This window comes from Mercenaria mercenaria, chromosome 7, assembly GCF_021730395.1.
Source record: "Mercenaria mercenaria strain notata chromosome 7, MADL_Memer_1, whole genome shotgun sequence".
Classification (NCBI taxonomy): domain Eukaryota; kingdom Metazoa; phylum Mollusca; class Bivalvia; order Venerida; family Veneridae; genus Mercenaria; species Mercenaria mercenaria.
Genome location: NC_069367.1, coordinates 13,394,525 through 13,412,393, shown reverse-complemented (window position 1 = coordinate 13,412,393; position 17,869 = coordinate 13,394,525). Strand labels below are relative to the sequence as shown.

At 36.2% G+C, this 17,869-nt stretch overlaps 1 protein-coding gene across 5 annotated transcripts; it reads right to left on the bottom strand.

The window, feature by feature from the left end:
- Nucleotides 1-5,366: 5,366 nt before the first annotated feature.
- On the bottom strand, nt 5,367-16,400 carry LOC123554885 (divergent protein kinase domain 2A-like). Of its 5 annotated transcripts, none has more exons than XM_045345293.2 (6): nt 16,288-16,400; nt 14,063-14,129; nt 11,159-12,041; nt 10,514-10,636; nt 9,958-10,135; nt 5,367-9,387 (listed from the first exon to the last, which is right to left on the bottom strand). In XM_045345293.2, the coding sequence occupies exons 3-6, from the start codon at nt 11,786-11,788 to the stop codon at nt 9,041-9,043; spliced, it is 1,278 nt and encodes a 425-aa protein (XP_045201228.2). In that variant the 5' UTR covers nt 11,789-12,041; nt 14,063-14,129; nt 16,288-16,400; the 3' UTR covers nt 5,367-9,040. The 5 variants fall into 5 exon arrangements, with proteins under 5 accessions (XP_045201228.2, XP_053403570.1, XP_045201226.2 ...); XM_053547595.1 differs by having other exon boundaries at nt 14,063-14,112; nt 16,288-16,364; XM_045345291.2 differs by lacking the exon at nt 16,288-16,400 and adding an exon at nt 16,142-16,281.
- Nucleotides 16,401-17,869: the final 1,469 nt, after the last annotated feature.

The window sequence follows — 17,869 nt, the reverse complement described above, 5'->3', positions numbered from 1 at the left end:
TTTAATCCATGTGTGCCTGAATATTGCAAAGTTATAAAGCTTCAAGACTTTTAAATGATTGCATGTCAGTCCATCACAGTGAACATAAGTCATCATTCTTGATAAAATATAGATCATTTTAATCTTAATACAAAAAAAAATTGACAGTTTATTAATAATATGATTCATAAGTTATATGATAAAACGGGTATTATTTTAACGTATAAATAAATAAATAAATCGAAGAATAAGTCAGATTATTGCACATTTATGGGTATATAAGTTCATGATTTACCACATTTATTACACAGTTGGGTAATTATCTAAATCCCCCTGCCAAAACAGATAGCAGGGCAATGATGAGTGTTTTGATGTTTAAGTGTTATGCAGGTATATATCATTCTGGTATATATTAGATGTGCTTAAATATTAGGACTGTTATATTCTGGCATTCATAGGGCATTATATGATATTACACTGTTAGTGTGTATGTGTGCACCGATATATGTTGAGAAAAGGGTGCTTGGCCCACAACTTTTTTTCATGCATTATCAGATTTCAAAGTAACTTTGCACAAATGACCATCGTAAGAAGACAAATTGAATTGCATGCTGTAATACCTGCAGTCTGTAACATTCTTAGCTTGACTATACAAAGTATAAGGAGAGCTATCCTACTACACCCGGCTTTGGCGTCTTTCCGTGTCCCCACCTTGGTTAAAGTTTTTTTTACACTTTCTCTTTTTTTCTACTTACCTCTGTAATTACTTGATGGATTTGATTCAAACTTAAATAGTTACTACTCATCATCACCCACATTATCTGACCTAAGGGCCATAACTCTGCTTCCAGTATTTCATGATTTATTCCCCCTTTTCACTTAGATTTTAAGGTTAAAGTTTTGATGCTCTTTCACTCTATCGCTGTTATTACTGAATGGATTTGAAAAAAAAAAGAAAAAAAAGATTAATCCTGATTAAGGCGTAAGGGCCGAAACGTTGATAAAAGATAAATATTCACATGTTGTTGCTGAATTTTACCATTGAATGGATTTGATTCAAACATAAAATAGTTGTTCAAAACATCACCCTCATCACATGAAGCAAGGTGCATAACTAACTCTGGCACAATTTTTTTCATGAATTATTCCCCCATTTGTCTTAGAATTTCATGTAAATGTTTTGATGCAATTTCATGTTAAAAGTTTGATGCACTTTCACTCTATTTCTGTTATTACTGAATTGATTTGATTCAAACTTAAAAAATTTGTTCCACATCATCACCCACATCATATGACACAAGTTGCATAACTCTGGCACAAATTTTTCATGAATTGTTCCCCCTTTTTACTTTGAATTTCAGGTTAAAGTTTTGATGCACTGTCTCTCTATCCCTGTATTTACTTAATGGATCTAATTCAAACTTAAAATAATTGTTCAACATCATCACCCACATCATATGACACAAGGTGCATAACTCTGGCACATTTTTTTCTTGAATTGAGCCCCTTTTTACTTAGAATTTCAGGTTAAAGTTTTGATGCATTTTCACTATCTATCAGTTATAATGAAACACATGTATTCAATTCAGACTTGAAGTAGTTGTGCCACATTGTCACCCACATCATATGACACAAGGTACATAACGTTTGCACCAATATTTAATGAATTATGCCCCCTTATTGCTTGGAATATATTTATATAGTGTTTTGATACACTTTATCTTTACCTCTCTTATTACTTAATATTTTTGACTCAGGCTATTGTGCAATATCTTCATCCACCATTGGAGTCACTCCAGTGACAGCTCCAGTTTCCTCAGATGTGCCCAGTTTCACTATCCAGCAATGAAATAGTCGAGCACGCTGTCTCCTGTGAAAGCTCTTGTTATTCATTGGTGGAAACCGGTATTCAAATAATTTGGCACAATCATTCACCATATTTTCATGTGTCATATGCATGAACCGTACCCTTTGCTCAAATGTCAAGGTCACAATTTTATACCCCGCCCCCGCCACGGTGTCAAAGACCAGGATGCATACATAGCTTGAACTGTTTATCATTTATGTTTTCTTTTGTAATCAACTCTTACAGATTCAAGGAAACTTCGTATACGCCATCAACATGTAGCCAACCCGCCCGCTTAGCTCAGAAGGTAGAGCGTTGGTCTACGGATCGCGGGGTCGTGAGTTCGATCCTCGGGCTGGGCGTATGTTCTCCGTGACTATTTGATAAATGACATTGTGTCTGAAATCATTAGTCCTCCATTTCTGATTCATGTGGGGAAGTTGGCAGTTACTTGCGGAGAACAGGTTTGTACTGGTACAGAATCCAGAAACACTGGTTAGGTTAACTGCCCACCGTTACATGACTGAAATACTGTTGAAAAAACAGCGTTAAACCCAAAACAAACAAGCTAACAAAATCAACATGTAGCCAACATGCGTATATTAACGGTATTTTGGGCCCTTTTGCCTTGGACCAGAACTTTAAAAGGGTAAAAAAAATTCTGGCCATAAAATTGACATTTTCAATGATATATGTAATTTCAAAAACCTATGGATACCTTTAAAATGGTGTGTAACAACTTGCATTTTAACAAAGTTGCAGTGCTTAAAAACATCTTGGTGGATCTCACGGAAGCATGCTTCATTATCTATTTAACAAGCTTTTTAATTGATTCGCCCTTACCATATTCAAATTATAAAGTTAATGTTCCTCTTTGTTCATGCCATAGAAATTACCTACCATACAAAAATATTATTGTCCTGTTAGGTTTATTTTGAACTGTACAAACTTTAGTTATAAGATTTATAGGAAGATCGAAGCGCAACGCAACCAAGAAAAATAGTAGAAGACTCAGTTCGATTGAGTCTGTTCATGACCCCACGTGTGCTCTAGCACTGGTTTAAACGGAATTCTATTCTTATGAAACTGATTGGTCTCTACTTTTGCAAATGGTCAGAAATATTACTACACTGAGTCAGTCTACTGTTGTTATAGTTAATAATATCTATGCTAGGAAGATCCTTTGGAAGCACAGAACACAACCAAGGAAACTAATAGCAGACTCGGTTTAATTGAGTCTGTCTATGATAGAAATATGCAACAGTACTAACACCCCTTTGCAACGGTTAAAGAGAAACACTGTTATAGTGAAACTGAATAGACTGTATGACTCTCAAAGAACCAAATATACAAATACACAACAAAAAGGGGGACTGTACAGCCGCTACATGGCACTTAGCGATTGCTGTTGTGATAGTTAATAAAATCTAAAGAAGATCCTGAGAGCAAAATAATAGCAGACTCGGTTTCAGTGAGTCCCAAAAATGGTCAACACGAATTCCAAGTACAAAGAGATTTTACGGCCGCCGTGCGGCACAGTTATCAATGATTACATGTATATAGTGTGCATGACCTGTACGTTGCAAATTTTGAAAGCATTTAGACCACATGGACCTTCAAGGTTTAAATAACTGTCAGTCATGGTGAAATACAGATAAATTATAAATCCGATTATAAAGAAATTGACAGTTTGTTGATAATGATTCACAGGTTATATGATAAGACAGATGTTACGCAAATACGCAAAGAGATAAATCGAAGAATAAAGATTTTTGCACAATTTTGGGTACAGAAGTTCATGATTTACTTCATTTATTAAACAGTTTTTGTTATATTCTAAATTTCCCTGTCAATAAAGATTACGGCATGATGTCAGCTTATGAATGACTGGTGTTTAGATTTTTTAGTTTGACTTGTCTTTTTTGTTTGTAAGCATATTTAAAGTCGCCAACGGTTACCCGTATGGGCGAGACCTCCTGAAAGCTGTTAGTAATGTTATTGGAAGGATAGTGCAAAATACAAAAAGACGCTCCATTTCCAGAAGCTTCCCTGGTTCTTTTCCGTGTCAAGTGTAAAACCCCAATACCCGGGACGCTTATTTAAACGTTGGTTATTTTTACTAGAGGAGCAGGGGCTCGAATTCACGACCTTTGGTTAGGCAGTGTTGCCGGTGGACCACTGTATCCGTTTATAGCGTAACTTCGAGCAGGCATCAACATATACAGGAGTCTGGTTGGTCAAACCATGGCAAAAAACTTTAAATTGAAATTCAAAGAGACTTCATACCCATTGTAGCCATGAAGTATTCCATAGAAGCTCGATAAAATCTAATGCAAATGCGCATGACATATTTTTTAGTTCTGAAAGGAGATCCATTTGATGCATAGAATGTAACCAAGCAAAACATAGCAGATTTGGTTTGATTGAATCTGTTCATGAGGGTGATATAGAGTTGTTGGACTTGACAGATGTGAAAAGTTTACAGTGATCACATGTGATAAGTTCATAAATATTTACAAAGTCATAGTGAGATAGTAAGCAAAAATAAATCCATTTTTGTATGAAACTATCTGCCCTCGTTGGAAACAAGTAATATAGTTTTGCCTTATGTATTTTTAAACAAACGGAACATATTAATTGATTTAACTCTTATCATGCTGGTTACGACTGACTGATTCTGCCTTTGCGACCTGTGTAGATCATGATCAGCCTACACATCCGTGCAGTCTGATCATGATTTGCACTGTTCGTCATTCAGTTAGTATCTTTTGGTAAGCATCCCTCTTAACAGTTAATTTTACTGTCCAAATTGACAGATGGACAAGTTCATTATAGTAATTTAGCAGGGTAAGGGTTAGCGAAAGGATACTGATAATGGAACAGTTTATTGGCATCGATCAGCGTCTCTGAGATCTGCTAATTTTGATAACCAACAATTCACTACTGTAAAGACATTACGTTATTCTTGAGTGCTGACTTCATTATAAAGGAAATTCTATTCCAGTGTTTTCATTTGTATTACTGGTAATTATTCGTCTAAAATCTCCAGGTTTTCTGTTGCCATGACACACGAGTACAAACTAACTTAAAAACGCGCCACAGAGTAACTGTATTTTTTTTTGTATTTCCATTATGATAAATATACGTACGTGATTTGCATGAAAAAATTGAGACATACATGTATCTAGTTACAATCTGAAAGTGACATATATTAGGCCGCGACAATGTGTTTGATGTCTAAACATATTATTAAATAAATATAACAGAATGCACAGTACTTGGTTGAGTTTAGATTACATTTTGCAATATTTGTATTTATCCGATGAATGTTTTTAAATTTTACTGAAGTTTGACTTCTTAAGTATTATCAGAATGACTTTCACAAAGCTCATGTGAGAGGAAAAAGTAGGTCACTAGGTTGTGGCGGGTCTTTAACAAAACTTCTAATGCCCCCATTATATTTAGTAATGTTTTCATCTTTCTAGTGGAATAGATTTTTGTATTTATGATGTGTCTCACATTAAAAAAAACAAAATATGCATGAATGCTTTGTTTTATTATATGATCAAATATCAAAGTACGTGTAACATAACGTACTCTTGACTAATTATTATGCTTGCATAGAAACAGTTATTATCAGTTAATATTTTTTTGCCATAATACAAACAAAGATTGATCCAGTCGTCATGTACACACCGTTACCGTATCTTTGTCATTAATACAAACTTAGTTGATCTGGAAACAAATGAAAATGACTTTGTACAAAGGTTTATACGAGGCATTTTGCCAAGTTTCAACCGTTGATCAACAAGGATATACACGTTTGACAACGTATTTTGTTTGAAGTTGACATTTTTCTTCAGTTTCAGTGGGTTTTTTTTTTTTTTGTGCGTTTTTTTAACCTTTTTCGTGGATGGCTCGTATACGGTGTTCGTCTCTGACACAATTTTTCTTTACGCGTTACAACATACAAAATGTATTGCAAGCGCCAAGCTACATAATTTTCATACACTGTAAGACAATATCCCTGTATAAAAATTATAACAGAAATCCAGTCGCCATTGTTTTTTGCATTCAGTTATGACCAATTGCTGTTCTTTTGTTCAGAACTTGAGAAAATTTCTGTGGAGCTGTCTTGAAACTTAACAAAATTTGTTTGCATCTTTTTTATATAAAACATTATTAATTTTCAAATCTAGCTTCCACATTGTGCGTGGTCAAGCTGGGACTGTAAGTACAAGATGTGCAAACGTCAAACCTTTGATCACTTCGGTTTTTAAACACGTATAAAACTGATATGATTGCTCAAGACCATAACAGATAGAAAATGTATATAGCTAGGTACCTGGGTAACGACGTTAACACCAGAAAGTCTTTTCCAGTCTTGCTTTTACTATAATCAAAACTATGGTGTTCCGTTAGGGCATTCATTTTTCACCCCGTCGCCCTGTACAATGGTTTATGTGACAGTGCAATGATAATATGGGAAGACACATTGCAATGATGTGATAATACAATGGCAAGAAGCGCTTTATGATATCGCAATTTCACATCGTGTTTTCACAACTTGTCATCGCGCCAGAACATCATATCTTGCTATAGCGCTGTTGAATCGTATGATCACACTGTCGCCCTTACCAGTGCCTTATTATCACACTGTCGCCCTTACCAGTGCCGTATTATCACACTATCGCCCTTACCAGTGCCGTATTATCACTCTATCACCGTTACTAGTGCCGTATTATCACACTATCGCCCTTACCAGTGCCGTATTATCACACTATCGCCCTTACCAGTGCCGTATCATCACGCTATCGCCCTTACCAGCGCTGTATTATCACACTGTCGCCCTTAACAGCGCCGTATCATCACACTCTCGCCCTTACCAGTGCCGTATTATCACACTGTCGCCCTTACCAGCGCCGTATCATCACACTCTCGCCCTTACCAGTGCCGTATCATCACACTGCCGCCCTTACCATGCAGTGCCGTATCATCACACTATCGCCCTTACCAGTGCCGTATCATCACACTATCGCCCTTACCAGTGCCGTATCATCACACTATCGCCCTTACCAGTGCCGTATCATCACACTGCCGCCCTTACCAGTGCCGTATCATCACACTGCCGTCCTTACCAGTGCCGTATCATCACACTATCGCCCTTACCAGTGCCGTATCATCACACTGCCGTCCTTACCAGTGCCGTATCATTACACTATCGCCCTTACCAGTGCCGTATCATCACACTGTCGCCCTTACCAGTGCCGTATCATCACACTATCGCCCTTACCAGTGCCGTATCATCACACTATCGCCCTTACCAGCGTCGTATGATCACACTGCCGCCCTTACCAGTGCCGTATTATCACACTATCGCCCTTACAAGTGTCATATTATCACACTATCGCCCTTACCAGTGCCGTATTATCACACCATTGCCCTTACCAGTGTACAGTGCGAAAGAATGAACTTCGTATAAAACGAACAATATCATTGTCATCGAGTGAGTATTTTCACACACCCATTAGAACAAAGTGAATTCGGAAACAGTTTCTGATTTCCTCAGAAACAGTAACTGTTGTTAAAGTTATTATGTTTCCTGTCCTATTCATGTTAAGTCAAAAGTGACCCTATCGGTTCCTATGTAATACACAATTTGATGTTGTCTGTAAAATTAAAAATGTGCAAGTTTTTCTTCCGCACAATACAACCTAATCACAAACTGATTCATTTGATAACACGCCTATTTCTATACAATGACATTGGGCCTATTCAATGGCGTTGTATATTTAACACGACTATTTGTACGCACAAACTTTTAAGGTGTAAATAATTATGCAGAGCTTAACATCAATTCATGGTTTCCGTTTTCACATTATATTACACAAAACAAACATTTTATAAATCATTATCACTATCAAAGCATATTTATGTTATTTCACAATTTTATTTATATGTATAGATCTATAACATGTAAAATCTCATGAGAAGTTAATGTCATCTTGGAGCATAAATAACCTTTAACATAAGTGTACACATCAAGGGATTTCATGGAATGTCTACAAAAGCAACAATAATAAACCGAAATATTAATAATTATTACAAATAAGTGATCTGTAACTCTTCTGTACGACTTCTGGATTTACTTGAAATACGTAATCAAATATTTTTCTCCGCACAGGGTGCACGCCTCTAGCATACTGAGTGCGCTTGGACATTATGACAAAATAAACATTAGAAAGTATTTAAATTGAGCAAATGTGGGGCAAAATAAGGAATTTGACTGAAAGTTACAAGAATTTTAGAGATAATGTACATACATCAACTCTTATTACAGAAACATGGGCTTACGTGTATCATTTAGTTATTCAGTAAACATAAAATATTGCAAAACCGAGTACAAAACCCTGGTATCTATCAGTTTTTTTTTAAATAACGAATACTTAATGTCCGTTTATGGCTCTGATATCAAAAATGGTGTATTGTTACAAATGCGAATGGTTTCCACTTTCTGTCTTGCGTGTTGATCAAAATATTTGTCTATATGTCACACCTCTACTGACATACGCTGTAACAATAGCCACTGCACACCAAAACCAAGAGAATCTCACAAAGTTTATAACAGATCTGCAATTACATTAAAAATCTTAGAATTATCATCATATCACAGTATCTTGGAAACTTTGCAGCTTAGCCACATTAAACTGTGTTAATTTCTTGTCCATACCCAGAAGGCATGTATACCTGTACGTTGTTATATTCATGTACACCAACCGTGCACAAAGGTGAGTAAATTTTCATGTAATTTAGACAATGTAGCTATCAGATAAGTATCTGAAGTCCTCTTCACGTTATTCCAGTAACACATTACCGCTGCCTGTTGAATATGCGGAGTATTTCTGAATTACACTTAAACTACAATAATTCTTCTTTGATGCTGGTAGTGGGAGACGGCTGTTTCCCCTCCGTGCATTATAAGAACCACCGACTCGAGGGCTTTTTCACATACGATAAAAGGATCCTACACGAACAAGCGTTGTTTGGAGTCTACAGTGGTAAAAGGTAGTATGAGGTAAACGACGTAAACCATCTCGCCATACTTTGTAGGGTAACTGTCAGGCACTGAATAAAAGGTATCTTACTAGAAACGACCACGTATCTGGTTAAAAGTTACTCTTGTATAACCTGTGTATAATAATGGGTGTATTAAAATCACAATTTTCTAATGTGATCTAGTGCTTCTATAATCTTATGAACTACTTGTATCCTGCCTCGTTGTCTTTTCGGGGATACACACTCATTAAGCAAATATTCAAGGTCCCAGTCTTCATCAATATTTTTTGGAATATCGTGAAGCAGTCCGTCCGCTTGAGCGGGATCTTTCTTCAAGCTGCCATGATGAGGCGTGAGAATGTACCGACAGATAGCGTAGTAGTTATGGTCTGATGTCACGTGACTACATAAATGGACTTCTGAGAAGGAATGGCACGATTTGAAAGTTTTTCCTGGGCACTCGGCATACACGCTTTCGTGAACATCTTCCCAGCCTTTGGGCTTGGCTGAAATAGTATAGGTTATATCAATTTATTATATACTCACGTTTTTTTCTTTCTATAAAACAGCATGTAAACCCTGAATTCAAAGTCTATAACTGGATACGGGAAAATATTCTACCGGAAATGACGTCATAATGGCGTCTGGATGTTCCATGTTTCAAACAGTTAACATTTTCAAACACGTTTTAGGGCTTATTTACCTAAAAATATTATCAATGTTTGCTGATGTTACGCTAGAAAAAAGGATATATGTATGCCAAAAGGGTCACTATAACAGTGCCTTGATCTTCGATGATGTACTGCTATTTGGATGTCGTGGATTTTTCCACGCCGGGTCACACTCGGTGCAAGCCTCGTGAGATCCAGACCTAACAAATTGCAAATTCGGGTACAATATTATATCTATGTACGATAAATCTTGGACTTGGAAGTCGCAAGTCATATTTCATTGTCCTTTATTGGAGGCTACATGAAAATACACAATGTCATGATACAAAAAGGTGAGGTGGGAATTATAATTCGTTGTAAAGAGTGCAGCGAACACATTTTTAACCACAAAACACTAAAGTTTACCAGATTTTACGGCCAGCTTGTCAACTACTAGTACATCCTCGAGATCAATAACCGTCACGTTTCCATCAGCATCGACCGCAAAATTGTCGTCGATTACGTCTGTGAGATAGAGAGCAAAATCTGCTTTATTGTTCGTCAGCATTTCTGCAATTTTCATCAGCTGATATGCGATGTCAGCCTGAAGCGAAGCCGTAAAATATTTTAATTAAAACACGTAAAGCTTCATCTCATTTTTTATTCAGTGTGACATATGTGATCCTAATTAAAACCGTTGCAACTGTTTCAAATAATATGTTATAGAGAATGTTTTACTGGCAGGAGATGTTTAACGATGTATGAGTTATTATCGATTAAACACTTTATTGTTATGAAATGAAATAATGAAAATATTCAAGAAAATTTCCAGCTACAGTACTGGATATTCAACGGCGCTAGAATAAATGATATTTCATTAGAACCTTAGAATTCTGGCACTGAGACGATAATTTTCATCCACGCTTTCATTTACATGTATATATTTCGATAATTTTATCTTAATGCCATTTACGTCACTTACCCTCAATGACCAATTAGCATTGTAAAATGCAGACAATTGTTTTCCTCCGTTACCAACAGCAACGTACCGACCACAGGCCCCGACATACTCTGGGAATGGCCAACCATCAGCTGCCGGAAACATCTGAAAAGAATAACAACTATTATTTGATACAATAAAAATGCGTTTTATAAAATGTTAAAGAAAAATTAGATATAAACGAATTTGGGACAACCCGCATTTCGGACCAAGTCCTCCCGCTAGTGGGGGATATATGGTTTTCTTCTCAGATATGTTATTGTTTACATGTATATAAGTATTGCCTTTGAAAATAAACGTACGTTTCTGATCATGTTAATCGTATATATTATATGAACATAGTCGATCAGATAATAACTAAAAGTAATATGGTAATCAAGGACACCTGGCTCTGATTTTACCGCTCTCCTACATTGAAACAAGTGAGAACTTGCTATGTCTTATGGTGAGATTGTATTTTGCACCTTTATGTCTTGAAACGATGCAGTCGCGATAAATGCTATGAAATGAAAATACTAAACGGAAGTCGCAATAAATTAGATATAAAACTGAAAATCCTAGAAACATTAGGAATGGATTATTTATTTACGTTTACTTTCTGGAATATTGTAATCAGCATTTTCCTACCTGCAACAAAAGTGGCTCTTGGTTAATAATGGCAGTTGACCAGATCTTAACCCGATCTCGCAGCGTAACTTCATCAGTTGCAGACCTTTCTTTGTATTTGTTAAACAGTTCAGATACAAGTCGTGTTGAAGGACAGTAAAACATTTTGGACGATCCTTGTAGATATTTTGCAAACTTTGCATCTTGTCCACTTTGTTTTACAAATGAAAGTTTTGAAATGGCACTAGATACATCACAGTCGTCGGCCATTTTGGCTTTTGAGCAAATTAGAGCGTCTAAGTCACTGAGATCATGGTTTTTTCCAAGCTTCTTGAGCACGATTTCCGTGTTACCTCGATTAGGGCTATTTAAGGTCGCATGATACATCCTATCCGAATTAGATCCAAATATATCAAGAAATCTCACTTTTGCTAGATTTGAAAGCTTGATTTGATTTCTGAGCAGTGTCTGACACAGCGATTCGCCGTAGCATACGGGGCATTTATTAATTTCGACCAGTGCTGGTTCCCCTAGATAATTTTCGGTAAATATCCAGTATAAGCTTCCAGATATATATAAAAGCACAAATAAGAAGAATATAAACAAGCAGGACAGTTTAAAATGTATGAATTTCCCCAGAGAAATCTTCATTTCAAATATTACCGACGATAACAGACATGCTGACTAGTTTATAGTTTTCATAGTCGATGTTATTTCCAACTTTCCATTGCTATTTACGAGTCTGAAAAGACCAATTGACAAGGGATGGAATATGTTCTGAAACTTTTTAGCTAATTAAATGTTTTTTTTATAAACGTAGTAGTCAGTCAGGAATATCCATACAGAGGTGTGACACATCAGCTCTGATGTCAATTTAATATTCTGTGCCACTTGTTACGTTTATCTGCAAAAAAAAAAACAACGTCAAATGAATGTTACTGTTCAATAAATAAATTCTGTCGAATGAATGTAAATATCAAATCAATATATTTCGTCGAAAGAATGTGGCTGTTAAATCAATATATTCCGTCAAATAAATGTAACTGTTCAATAGATATATTTCGTCGAATGAATGTAACTATTAAATCAATATAGTCCGTCCAATAAATGTAACTGTTCAATAGATACAGTTCGTCAAATTAATGTAAATATTAAATCAATATATTCCGTCGCCGTCGAATAAATGTAATTGTTCAATAGATATAGTTTGTCGAATGAATGTAACGGTTAAATAAATATAGTTCGTCGAATGAACGTAACTGTTCAATTACTTAAAATTCCATAACTGTTCAATATCTGGGATCACGATCATGACTTCTCGTATGATACCTGTACTGGTTTTTCTAGGAAGCGCACTTGAGAGTGGTTTTGATAAGCTTGAAGCTTTCGTCACAATCGAGCTTAAACAATATAGTATAAACTAATAAATAAATTTCGTCGAATGAATGTAACTGTTTGATAAATAAATTTCATCGAATGAATGTAACTGTTCAATAAATGAGCCATGCCATGGGAAAACCAACATAGTGGCTTTGCGTCCAGCATGGATCCAAACCAGCCTGCGCAGCCTCCGCGCAGTCTGGTCAGGATCCATACTGTTTGCTAACGGTTTCTCTAATTGCTGTAGGCTTTGAAAGGGAACAGCATGAATCCTGACCAGACTGCGCGGAGGCTGCGCAGGCTGGTCTGGATTCATGCTGGTCGCAAAGCCACCATGTTGGTTTTTGATCATGGCGCGGCTCAAATATAGCTCGTCGAATGAACGTAACTGTTCAGTAAATGAATTCCATAACTGTTAGATAAATAAATTTCGTCGAATGAATGTAACTGTTATATAAAATATAAAGGTATTTCATTTGTACATTCTGAGTTAATATTAAATTATTTTAGCCTGAATTTTAAATGTTTAAAAAGCTCATTAGAATCCTTCTCGAGTCTAGTTCATGGAAAACTATAACTTGTTGCGGTCGTGACACAAGTCTGATTCGAACCCATTGGCTTTCGGGCTTCACGATTCCGTACAATAAAAGTCAGACTAAAGATTTATTTTTATCCTGTCATTTGCAGTATTTTCGACCCGATATCAGGGTGCCGTATATCTATCTGGATATACCGTCAGTTGATCATGTGACCAGTGATATACGGTCAGTTGATCATGTGACCTTATGATCGATATTGTTGTCATAAGAAATTTTGCAACGAAACCATCATCATTGTGTTGGAAATGTCCGAACTAAGAAAATGAGTGGTCAAATAATGAGTTTTTATTCAAAAACGAAGAAGTTATTGCGATTTTGCCGGTAATCACGTCATTATATAAGTGACGTCATTACGAGTATGACGTCATTAAAGCGGTTGCCGCACACTTATTTTTGTAAAATAAATTGCCAAATATCGGAAAATGAAGTAATGACAAGATAAATAGAATAATAGGTTAGTGCCTAAGGTGGAGAAAGTTTATCTGGCTCGGCTCCGGACGTTATCAGGTTCGCCTTCGGCTCACCCGATAACCTCCTCCACCTCGCCAGATAAACTTTCTCATCTACGGCACTAACCTATTATTCTCTATCTCAAAGTGATTTCACAGATAATGGCGTTTTTCTTTAGATAATTAATTATTATTGATTGAGCATCAGAGACTAGCGCATATGATTCATTCAATAGTTCTCAACAGACTTAATTTGACTCACTTGAGTAATCAGACAAAACTTATGAACTGTTCTCTAAAGGTACACTGAACTATTGTTTCACAAAGTGAAAACGTACCTGTCTATGTGAAAATGAGGAGCCCCCTCTTATATATTATTATTATAACACCCACTCGCATCGCGTGGCGGTTACATCATAGTTGTATCAGTTGCATCATTAATTAAGTTAGAGATCCATTCGTCAAAAATCATCAAAAAAGCAGAAATATTAACTTACATTAAATCATTATAATGTCCGTGTGTAAATCTCACAGTTCTTCACACAACCTGGCACAAAATAAATACTGCAAGTAAAACGTATATAGTTATACAGGTATGCATGCACTACACGTGCATACCAGACAGTGGATTTTTTGCTATAACATCTGGTGGAATAAAATCCTCGTAACATAAGCTATCACACTGACTACGTCGTTAATAAATGACATACAGCCAATATACATCATATCTCCGTATAGCTAATATTTCCCCTATTCCCAATAACTACAATTGATTATTGTTAACGTATAGACCTCAAGCGAATCCTAAATGACTGTCGCAAGATTTAAATGAAGTAAAGCACGAGATCTTGCCATGTCTAATACATATATGCTTATCTGCATGCAATTACGTAATGTCTGTGTCAAGGACGTGTGTTGATGTTTTTTTTTGTTGTTGTTGTTGTTTTTTTCACTATTGCCTGGATAAGTACCATTCCCAGGTATAGGTTGCATTAATTTTGTTTGTTACCTCTACATATTAGAAAATAGTGTTAAATGTTTTAAAGAAAGCTACAAGACATATCTAAATTAAATTGTAATATACAGAACCAGTGAGTGTTCCCTTTCTTAAATGATATATTTAATGAATTTGTGGCAAAATATATACATTTTTAATACGATGTTTATGTCAACATTTATATGAGCCGTGCCATGAGAAAACCAACATAATGGGTTTGCGACCAGCATGGATCCAGACCAGCCTGCGCATCCGCGCAGTCTGGTCAGGATCCATGCTGTTCGCTTTTAAAGCCTACTGCAATTAAAGAAACCGTTAGCGAACAGCATGGATCCTGACCAGACTGCGCGGATGCGCAGGCTGGTCTGAATCCATGCTGGTCGCAAACTCACTATGTTGATTTTCTCATGGCACGGCTCATATTATATTACTAAAGCGCTTGATAGCATAATGTATGATAATGATCTATCCCTCTACAGCTACATGAGAAATATACACCGAATGAGATATACTATCGAATTAAAAAATGTGGTCTCCCGTTACGTGCACAGAGGAAGAATGCGCTTTTTCCTTGTGCGTAGTAAGAGTCCACATAACTTGTCCGAACCGCAACGTCTTGCACATCAGTACAGATATGTGCAGTATTGTTTTTTTTTTTTTTTTGTTTTTTTTTTTCCAAAATCTACCTTTAAATTGATATTTCTAGACAAACTAATGGATTATAACGATTCCCGATTGAGGCATTTCCTTATTTCATATTATATTTAATTATTTCATATTTATCATCATCATCATCATCATCATCATCATCATCATAATACTTGTGATAACAGTAGTAATAACAACGATAAAAGTAATAATAATAATAGTTATAATGATAATAAACAAAACATACCAATTAAAGTAATCGTAAACTCTTGACATTTGGACCCAAGAAAATATCGTTAGTTGTTTACAAAACAAAATGAGCCATGCCATGGGAAAACCAACATAGTGGGTATGCGACCAGCATGGATCCAGACCAGCCTGCGCATCCGCGCAGTCTGGTCAGGATCCATGCTGTTCGCTAATAGTTTCTCCGATTCCAATAGGCTTTAAAAGCGAACAGCATGGAGCCTGACCAGACTGCGCGGATGCGCAGGCTGGTTTGGATCCATGCTGGTCGCATACCCACTATGTTGGTTATTTCATGGTGCGGCTCAAATACGTATTAGCCTTATATATAGTATGCATTATTTATATACATTTACAAACAACTACAAAAAAACAAATGCCATATTGTCACGAATACTCCTAGACGGTGTTTTTTTTTCTGCTTTTGTAATTTTACAAGGGTTTCGTCTTATCATTTTCTATATATAAATATTTCTCTATGCATTATTGTATATTTCTTGCGACAAAGTGTTAAAGTAAGCACGAATAATTGGCATATATATATATAATGCATGCGCATGTGTTAAGGCTTGTGTCGTAAACTTGTCCCATATTCATGCAGTTTACTACTGTTTGCAATTATGTGTTGTTAAGTGCAATGTAAGCTCAGTTATAAATAATCGTTTGAATAAAATTAGCGACATACCAAACTTTCGAGTGTATCCATTTGTCAACCAGATATTCACAGTAAACTTCCTGGTATATTTAGTCAATATAAGTTCTGACTTCTCTTAACCCATGCATTTGTAACACTATATGAAATATTCATAAAATGTAAAACGATCTACTTACAAATATCCGTTCAGTGTAGTTGATAATAGGACTGATAAACATCCAACCATAGCTTAGCGCTATACTCAATTCAAAAGACATTTATTTTGTTAATTCAGACCATATTTAAAAGATATTTGTTTGCTAAGTAGCGTTCTATGTGGCTGTCAGTTTGTAACTAGACACTTGTTATTTCTCATTTTCTTCATGCAAGGCATGTAAAATTACCATTCAGCTTATGTATCAAGAAACCCCGTTTTCCATTAATTTTCTTTTTTATGTATACAATAATTTTGTCCAATTGGATTTTCTAACCGGATATGTGGCATTCTATTAGATTTTTGCGATCCAAACGGACTTTTCATCGGTCCGGGTTCACAAACTGGAAAACTTAAAACTTTAGTAGGGCCAACTTTTATGCATTAGTATTCTAAATTTTGTGTGCGACTGTACTTTTTTTTTCTTTTCTTTTGAGACCAGTTAAAGGGTAAAGTCCGGTCAGACATTTTCTTCACGAATCCAAATAATTTGTTTTAATCTCAGAAGATTTCATTATATTTACGTTCTTATATATCCTTTTTTTTTATTACCCAAGCATTTTTACATAATTTAAAAAAGTCAACATTGAATCTACTCACCTGGAATTGTTTTCCATTTTGCCATTATCTATCTGTTTTAATACAAACTTTACATGTCTCATTTTCTTTAGTATTTCAAATTTATCCAGGCTTCTTATGAGAATTTATACACAAAGAAAAGCGTCTGTATGTCTGCATGCACGGTAGGTCTAGGTCTAGGGATCAAACTTGATAACATATCCCAATTTATTTTCTTAATAGAACTATTGATAACAATCTCCGGTTCACCTTTGCAGTGTTTTTCAGCCAGTCCTCAAGGCTTGAAAGCTGTTCACACGAGCCACGCGTTTTCATGTGATGAAGCTCCAATGCGCTCTTGCAGAAGGTCGGCGGTTCTAAGTGTCCAAGGGGAAACGGTGCTATCCTCTACCAAGGTGGAGGTAGCCATTTTATTTACCAAACTGATTCGATTTGAATTAAAAAATAAAACAAAACACGGCTTTGTGAGACTTTCTGTAAATGACAAATGATGATGCGCATGCGCATGCAGGTCCTATACAGTTCTTTGAATAGCGTAACAAGGACTCATAGTTCCATTGTTAGTCTTAAGTACACACCTTTATACAGTTATTCTGACGCATAAATTTCACAAAGTATAGTATTACATGTCTTATACCAAGGAGGCGCCATAGTTGCCGAGTGGTTAAGGTTGCTGACTTCAAATCACTCTTGCCCCTCATCGATGTGGGTTCGAGCCTCACTCGGGGCGCTGAATTTTTCATGTAAGGAAGCCATCCAGCTGGCTTATGGAAGGTCGGTGGTTCTACCCAGGTGCCCGCTCGTGATGAAATAATGCATGGAGGGGCACATGGGGTCTTCCTCCACCATCAAAGCTGGAAAGTCGCCATACAACCTATAACTATGTCGGTGCGACGTTAAACCCAACAAATAAATATTAAATAAACAGATATGTCAAGACAATAAAACCAATGTAACTAAGCTACAGAGTTTCCAAGATACCGTGT

Coding starts and splice junctions, on each gene's coding strand:
- LOC123554885 (XM_045345293.2), bottom strand. CDS start 11,788: ATGAAGATTTCTCTGGGGAAATTCATACATTTTAAACTGTCCTGCTTG. Junction 10,136..10,513: donor ATGCTAATTGGTCATTGAGG/GTAAGTGACGTA, acceptor GCTTCGCTTCAG/GCTGACATCGCATATCAGCT. Junction 9,388..9,957: donor CAAGCTGGCCGTAAAATCTG/GTAAACTTTAGT, acceptor ATACTATTTCAG/CCAAGCCCAAAGGCTGGGAA.